The sequence below is a fragment of the Zingiber officinale genome, chromosome 2A (assembly GCF_018446385.1).
Source record: "Zingiber officinale cultivar Zhangliang chromosome 2A, Zo_v1.1, whole genome shotgun sequence".
Classification (NCBI taxonomy): Eukaryota; Viridiplantae; Streptophyta; class Magnoliopsida; order Zingiberales; family Zingiberaceae; genus Zingiber; species Zingiber officinale.
This window is the reverse complement of record NC_055988.1, coordinates 104,654,717-104,663,980: the sequence shown is the minus strand read 5'-3', so window position 1 is coordinate 104,663,980 and position 9,264 is coordinate 104,654,717. Positions and strand designations below refer to the sequence as shown.

The window sequence follows — 9,264 nt, the reverse complement described above, 5'->3', positions numbered from 1 at the left end:
CTGGCAATATCAAGACCGAAATTTGTAGAGTTTGCAATAAGTGCAAAATAGCAAGATGGACATTACCAGATGTTGAGAATGAGGATCTAGATCGAATTAGAAAATTAAAGACCCTTTAAAGTGATGTTGAATTGCTTGCTATTCAGGGATAAGCTTATCACAGTATGTATGATAATGTACAAATAATCAAATCTTTTTGGTGTATGATAATGTACATTTTTGAAATAACTGAAACGATCATTCAATTTTGACAACAATAATGTTTAAGACGAATCAGATCAGTCGGCTTAACCCTGGAAAAGACATTGCTCAGAACTCTCTCTATAGGTGTTCTCAGATTGGACAATAACCAATCCTTGTTCATGATCCCTTCCGGTTGCTGCTTCTGTTTACTGGCACCATTTCTCCATGGTCTGGATCAATCTGGTACTGGCTTTAGCCCCAAAGATATAGTTGATGTAGTCTCTACATAGAAGAGTCAGTTCTTCACCTTTATTTATGAGTACATACTGCATGCGAAGAAGAACAAATGTCAGTACATATTGTTGAGGGATTTTAAAAAAAAAATCATCGCAAATTAACAGAGGAGCAAGATATGTAATGCCTACCAGAAATATAACACCAATAGTTGCCAAAATCACTTGAAGGAGTTCCTCGTATTGTGCTGAGAATCCTTCGCCCTCCGGCCCACCTGAACCATCACCACCGCCCCTAAAGGAATTTCCACCACCAACATTTCCACTGAACTATTTTTTCTTGGTATACTCCCTCAACAAGTCCTGCACTGTTTGTTTTGAGCAATATCTTGAATCTACAAGTTAACAGAGGCATGCTTTGTTGCTGCAGTAGTGAAACTCAGGTTTAACATTTGAGCATGAAAGAAATATGAAATGCACATGCATAGAATATTTTCAGAATTTAGATAGTATCAAATCAGCAAAAGATAAAACAGTATCTAGTAGGGAAAAAATAGATAAACAATGAACAAAAATGCTCAATAGTGGAGTTTTCCATTGCACCCCAGATATATAAAGCAGCTGAAATACAGTCTATGTGCACACTGAGGCTAAGACATATATATCCCTACATCTAACCCAAAACCATCCTATTAGTCTCAAGTAGTAACTGGTTTAAGTTCACTATATTTCTACACTGAATCAAATAATACACAGTAATTTCATGCTTCCGAGTACCTAAATTTGGTGCCCAATCTACATTGTTTGTGGATGCTTTGCTAGTCTTAGATAAAGGTTAACAACTTCCATGTTTCTTTGCCTTATTCTTGCTTCATTCTGTTTACTAGTTTAGACAAAATCTTCCTAGACCTCTTGAAAGGTAAGCTTAAGTAATCAAATGGTCACAACCGACTTCATCAAAGAAAGAAATTAGTGTGTTGATCACATTTGCAATGTTGCGCTGAAAGAAAAGAATTTTACAAAAATCACAGTTCCAGATTTGTTGGAACTGAGATCTAGCAGTGACATTAACCTCATTTTTGTAATGCAGTCCTCATGAACTAGACCTGTAGAACCACAGATGTCAGATAAGGAGCTGTAGAAAGAATAGGACAGGCAGAAAAAATGTGCAACGAATACACCTCATATTCATCTTGCCATCCTTTGTTAAATGGAATACTTGCACAGAAGACACCTCATATTCATCTTGCCATCCTTTGTTGGCCTTTTCAATTGTAGATAACTTTTTGTATTTACTTTTAAGTTCAGCTACAAGCATCTCCCTGAATAAATAACGTAATGGTAAAATCCAGAACAAAAGAAATATATACCAGAAAAAGATGATTTCATAAATTCAACAGTTAAAACTACCTAAGTGCTTCACCAACAGCTTGGTGAAAAATTTTGTAAGTTCCCCCACTTCCTGAAATGTTGAAAGGTAATCTTAAGTAATCAAATTGGCACAACCGACTTCATCAAAGAAAGAAATTAGTGGGAAATTTGACTCAGTTCTTACTCCAGTCAAACTAGAGATAAGTTTATCACCAACTTGAACACATCTTCTAATATACGATGGGTCTTCAAAGCATTTTAAAACTCCAATTACATACATTTACATCAAGGATCAAGATTCAATAAAAATAAATTATATCAAACCATGCACAAAATCATGGCAAGTCAGCAGGCAAATAACTCCAAATAACTCAATTGCACCTACTAAATTCAAATAACATACAACAAGAGACTGATGATAGTTTACCATCTAAATAAACAAAATAACTCAATTGCATCTACTAAATCCAAATAAAATACATGCTATCAATTAATGCTAGCAACAGATGAGAATTGCATAAGATGCATAATAGATCTCTACAGCCTCCAGATTGTGACTGATACAAGTGTGCATTGGTTCCTCTCACTGATTACGACATCCTAGTGCATGTTACTAGAACATGTAACAATAAAGATAATTTATTAATCTCATTTTCTCAATAAATAATAAATCACTATAATTTAACAAATTAAAACTTTCATAGTACCCGCTATAGATCCGAAATCAAATTCATATGTGTCGTCAAGACTGATATGATTATTATCTTCAATCGATCTGTAAGAAATAAATTGGGAAATAAATTTATTATCCGAAATAAATTTATTTGTAAGAAAACATATAATAAAAATGAAAAAAATGAATCGACACAAACCCTTGTTGCAAATTGGGACAGTTACGCTTGTCATGTGATACTCCTCGTTGTCCGCATCCACGACAAAGCCTAGAATTTGATGTAGATTTCTCTTTTGATGATTTTAATCTCTTCCCACATCCCTTTGTTCTTACTATAGAAGGATCAATAATACCAAGGCTCTCATCAATGGATTTTTTTCTTTGACTTCTTTCATTGCATGCTGTACTAATGGACATCTCTTGAATTTTATTGTAGATACAATCGAATTGTTCATCCAAAAAGGTTGTCCTTTCAGTACTCAAAGATGCATCATCAACTAACACGGAAGCTTTATAGGATAACCTCGAATGCCTCGACATCAAATACCTTTCTGAATCTGGACCATCATTGACATTTTACTCCCCTAAAGCATATATTGCTCCAACTTTTGCATATCGTGTCCATCGTTTGAGTATATATGTATCAGACAAATGAAACACTTGGTTGATACGGAAAAAAACTAACATATGTCTACATGGAATGCCCTCAAACTCAAATTTTGTGCAACTACACGATATGTAATCTCTTTGTTTGTCATGCGTGAGCACTCTTAATTTTGAGGAAGAAGAACTTTGAAATTTCATCACGTGGTAAACCGCTGAGTCAACTCCTATAAATGACTGTTGCACATAATAACTATGACTCTCGGTCATTTCACTTTGAAACTCCAGCCATTTTTTTTTTTGTGTACAGTTTAACCATTTGAGTTTCCATTGGCCAGGTAGTATTAACCCTGGGTTGCTCATTCATATCAATATGGTCCGCAACTAACTCATTGTGTCTTTGATGCCTCAATGCTCTATTAAAACGTGTGATAAAATCCATTAATGAGTTCTTATTTGAGACATATTTCTTGAAAAATACATGAGCCTTCAGATCTTTGGCTACTTGACATTCCTGCAGAAAATACATGACTAAAATATATTGGCACCCATCTGTGTCTCAATTCATACATCAAGGACAACCAATCATTTTTTTCTAAGTTAGCATCCTTGATAGTCTCTTCCTATGACTTCTCAAAATCATCAGGTGTTGTAGAATTTACAATGACGTTCTTTATGCTATGATAGTGGTTTCGAAAAGTCAAAGGGTCTAATTTATCTGGAAATTTATTCAATATATGCCACAAACAATATCGATGCACCGTTTGAGGGAAAACTTGTGCAATTGCTTTTGTCATAGCAGGATCTTGATCAGTGATGATAATGTTTGGTGCACCTTTAGGCATGGATTCTGAGAACTTTGTAAGCAACCAAATAAAAGACTCAGTTTTCTCATCACTAAGAAACCCACAACCAAAAAGAATTGTCTGATGATGATGATTAACCCCTACAAAGGGTGCCAAAATCAAGCCATATTTGTTGGTGTTATATGTCGTATCAAATACAACTACATCACCAAATACACTGTAAGCCCTCCTTGATACATGATCAGCCCAAAAACACCTACTAAATCTGTTATCTGAATTTGTCTCATAATCAAAGAAAAAAGCTGAATTTTTCTCTTGCTCAGATGTAAAAAACTCTATCAGTGATTCAGCATCAATACCCTTTTGTTCATCTCTTAGATTTTTCTCTAAATTTCTAATATCTTTTTCTGTGCAACCGACTCCCTCAGGCCCTCCATACTCTATCTCCAATATTCGCATTTGTTGACAAGTTGGTACATTGGTCTCTGAAAACTGTTTTGTCAATGTTTTCTTTGCTGCTGAAATATTACGATGTGAGCGTAGCAAATGCACCTTTGATGGAGTCGATAGTGGATGATTATGGGCTTCTATGAAGTTACTGACAACCCAATTAGGTCCGGCTTGTTTCTTGATAAATGCAATATTCGACTTGCAACCCGTTCTAACTGCACCACGCGCTCTTTCCCTTGATACATGATCAACTTTTGATTGTTTATTCGACCGCATTAGATCTGTATGACCCTCTTTAAAGCAAACAAATTGTTTCCATGTCACTTCATTTGTTATCTTATTTTTCTTGCTTGTGTTTATCCTTGAACTAAATCCAGCTTCTCGTGCATATTGATTATAGAATGAATATGCCTCCTCTAGTGATGAGAATTCCATTCCAATTTTTGGCTTTCTATCATCTGCAACTTGGGGAATGAATTCTTGATCATCAACTGTATTTTCTTCCATTTCTAAAGCTCCTCGCATTACATTTGACAATATATAAGTAGATAAATAAATAAAAAATATAAGTTATTTTTTATAAAGTCAAATTTGCAAACAATTAACAAATCACAGATTATAAGTTATTTGACTTGATGATACAGTGTAAAAAAAAAAAGTGATGTCAGATAACAAATCACACATTCATCTACACTGATATTCTTAATCGATGTCACATTGATCATGCACTTATTATAAAATCAAAACTGCAAGTTTAATTTAATTCACAGATTCAGTCTAAATAATCAGTCTGAAAAACTTTGGAATTTCATCTGAGAGGTCTCGGCATTGCTGAAACTATATGAACCTCATGCATTAAAAAAGATAACCTCTAAACATAATGGCACTCCTTTTTCCTTCCTAAAATTTAAACCATTTTTTCACAAACTATTTATGGTTTTTATAGCATCTAAGAATCCAACGCATTGGTTTTTCACTAACAACAAATTCTTCTAAGATGTCATCTGTGGAAATATGTAATCAATTTATGGAGCTAAAATGTTCAAAACTTATAAGCTAAGAAAAAAAAAAGCTAACCTGTTGAGGGACAGTTTGAAATCTTCGAAAATAGTTCAAGATAACCTGACAGCGCCGGTCGCGTGCAGGACTTGCGAGCGAAGTGGAGATCTGCTCGCGGCGAAAGGGAGAAGATGAGCGAGGCGACGGCGCCGGTCGCGAGCAGGACACGCGAGCGAAGCGGAGTTCTGCTCATGGCGAAAGCGAGAAGATGAGCGAGGCGAGGTCGCGAGCAGGACTCACGAGGGAGGGAAGCGGAGGGCAAGGGCGCGACGGCGCCGGTCGCGAGCAGGAGTTGCGAGGGCGGTGGAGGCAAGAAGGAAGGCGAGGAGAAGACTTGTACGCGTTAGGGCAAAACCCACGAGAAAAAAACTTGACGCGGACCAAAAAAAAAAAAAATTGACGCGGAAAGTCCACGTTAGCAGGTCCGCACCCGTTCCGCACGAGTTGTTCCGCAGGGGAACAACTCTGTATATAATTATAATTTTCATTTTAAATTTTTATTACATAATTATTTAGGCATAAATATATTTTAAAAATATTAGAAAAACATACACAATTAGGATACAATATGCTACTATTTTTTTTATTTAAAACAAACAATCACACTTAATTGAAAATACAATATTACAAGATTTTAACTTTTAGAATTACTATATTATTCCCATAAATACTCAATTAATTCATTTTATAGGGCAATAAGAGCTTTGTCTTTGATTTGTTTGTATCGAACTAGAAACTCTTCAAATCGAGTACTATCATCTACTGTGGGCTCAACATCTAGAGTCGGCACCTCAAAGTGTTCCACGTTTGGTGCATTTAAATCACGTTCATCTTCAATTATCATATTATGCATAATAATACATTATGTCAGTATATCATGTAAAATTTTTTGAAATATTCTCAAAGACATTGAAAAATTTGGCACTGACATTATGGATGCAGGCATGAAATCGCGACAACAAAATGCTAATACTGATTCATCTGAACAACAATTCTCTGAAGAAGAATTTCGTACACCTTCATCTCCTTATGTCTCTGCTTTTGATTTTAATATCATTGATTCAGATAGCGGTGCTATTTCTAATAAATGACCTTTTGGGATAAAGAAAACAAAAATGAAGAAAAAAAATGTTGAACAAATTGCAAAGGAAATTAATATTAATGCTCAACTTGTTGAGACAATGAATTCAAGTATTGCTGCTACTAAAAAATGGTAGATACTATGATTTACAAGGAAGAAACTAAAATTTTGTTCAAAGATTTGAACTCGATCTCTAACCCGATGATGTGTGAATATATTCACAATGAGCAAATTAAAATTATGCAAAAGAGAATGCAAGTCCAAGGATCTCATTCAGTTGCATATCAAAGAGAAGGATCTCAAACATCTCTAATACAGGGAGAAGGATCACAACTCAATTAATATCAAAGTGAAGATCAAGAATCTTAGAATTCTACGAATATTTTCAGCCAATTTCATAATTATTTTAGCGGAATAGGGAATGATCTTTATGAATATTAATATTATAATATTATTGAAGTAATTTTAAATTTATGTGTGTTTTACTAGTATCGTTTTTAGTTGTACTTGTTTGTTTAGTTACTCATGTTTTTATTTTGCATGTTAGTGTAATGAGTAATGTATTTTACTTTTATGAATATCAAAATTTTTAATATTTTATTATATTTTTTTTATGAAATAATGATATAATTTATAAATGTAATTATAATTAAAATATATTAAATAAATTAAAAATAATAATTTTAATAAATTAAATCTTTACAAATATACATAATAAAATTTAAATATGCTACTTAAATATATTTAATTTAAATTTATAATTAATAATAATTATAAATTAATTATATTTGATTTTATTAATTATATATTAATATAATAAAATTTAAAAAAAAATAAAAACTCTCTCCATCACCATATTTAGTGTATGGATTGGAGTATTTTGCTGTTACGTGTACACCAAATTGGGTGTTTTGATTGGAGATGCCCTAATAATAACCTAGCTAACAGGTTGACTACTGGCCAATCGAAATAGTCTATCAAGATGAATCCATCCAGTCAAACGGTCTAGAAGATGATTTTCTTAATGGGTAAGATGGGTTAGCTGGCTCGGTCCAATGGTCAATCTAATTGACTTATTTGGTCCGGTCAGTTCGGTTTGTCTGATTGATCCTAAATGAACTAGTTGAAATCTTTGTCAACCCGGCGTTGCTTGTCACCGCAAGGATGTCCACAGCAAGTAAACCACCTCAACAAACCCTGCCAACCTCCACTCCCCCAAGCAAACTCTTTCCATCCATCTTCTTTGCTCTCTCTCTCTCTATCTCTCTGTAAAAAGCTAGCCAAACCTTCTTATATTCACTCGCATGGTGAACTCCTTTTCTTCTAAACCCTGAACATGGTCGAGAAGAAAACCGAAGAACTGATCGTGGCAGAGTACAAACTCCACATCCACTGCAAGGAATGTGCGAGTGCTGTCCACAAACACATCGTTCAGAATTCAGGTTACTGTTTCATTCATAGCTTGCAGTATCAAGTGCACATATTTGTTTTGCTAATCTGTTGTTGACATGAAAAAGGAGTCGAGAAGGTCGATATAAACGTTGAAAGCGGGAAAGTGATCGTCAAAGGCTACTTCGATGTCAAAAAGGTTCAGGAACGGATTGAAAAAAAGACGAAGAAGAAAGTCGAGCTGATATCGTCCAAGTTCCTGCCCAAAGAAGAAAAGAAAGAAGAAGTAATCGAATTGGCGCAATTATAAATTATACACATTCTTGATGATGAGAGATAAAACTTCATATTTTGTTTATGTATCAGGAAATAAAGATCATAGTGATAAAGGTTCATTTGCATTGCGAGAATTGTGAACAAGATCTCAAGATTCTGTTGCTCAAACACAAAGGCAAGGAATTTCTTGAATGAGTATACTCAGAGGGTATTTCTGAAATTGATTTCTTTGATGCATTATTATTATAATTTAATTTGCAGAGATTCACAAGGTCGAGACAAACTTAGGAGACAACAGCTGCAAGATCATCGGCGTGATAAAGGAGAAAGAGCTGGTCGAGTACATTCAGAAGAAAACGAACAAAATCGCAAAGATTCTGAAGGTGGAGGCGAAGATAGAAATCAAGAAAGCTGAAGAAAAGAAAGACGAAAAGGAAAAGCTGAAAGCCAAAAAAGCTGAGTTTCTCAAGAAAATCAAGCTGGAAATAGAGAAAAAGAAGCAGGAGCTGAAGGAAAAGGATATAGAGATCGAAATAGACGAGTTATTCAGGAAGATAAGCGTGGAGAAAGAGGAGAAGAAGAAGGAGCTGAAGGTAAAGGAATTGGAAATCGAGATGGAGGAGTTGTTCAAAAAGATCGAAGTGGAGATGGAGAAGAAAGATTTCCTGCTGGAAAAAGATGTGGATATCGAGGAGTTATTCAAGAAAATGAAAGTGAAAATAGAAGAAAAGAAATGGGAGCTAAAGGAAAAATATTTTGCTACTCCTCATTATCACCTTCATCATGCTCATGCTCATGCTCCCTGCTACATTCACAGTCCTCCCTGCTACATTCAAAAGCCTCCCTACTACAGTCAATACGCTCATGCACCTCAATGGTTCTCTGATGAGGACCCAAATGCTTGTGTTGTTATGTAGAAGGCCATGTATTCCGAGCACAAGGATATTGAAGAGTTAATTCTTACATTGATTGTTGCTAGCTATCTTCAATAATCTTGCTCGAGCTGCTCCTCAAACCAATCTGCTAAGCTTGAATTCAATCATAAATTTCGCTTACTACTAGATTCAATCATTTAAGATTAACAATGACAACTTTCTAGCAGTTAGAGGGCTAACCTGACTTTATGTCTTGGGCGTTTAT

General features: G+C 34.8%; 1 protein-coding gene across 1 annotated transcript; it reads left to right on the top strand.

The window, feature by feature from the left end:
- Nucleotides 1–7,733: 7,733 nt before the first annotated feature.
- LOC122039850 (heavy metal-associated isoprenylated plant protein 4-like) lies at nt 7,734–9,110 on the top strand. Its single transcript, XM_042599271.1, has 4 exons — nt 7,734–7,901; nt 7,977–8,134; nt 8,215–8,299; nt 8,386–9,110. The coding sequence occupies exons 1-4, from the start codon at nt 7,796–7,798 to the stop codon at nt 9,039–9,041; spliced, it is 1,005 nt and encodes a 334-aa protein (XP_042455205.1). The 5' UTR covers nt 7,734–7,795; the 3' UTR covers nt 9,042–9,110.
- Nucleotides 9,111–9,264: the final 154 nt, after the last annotated feature.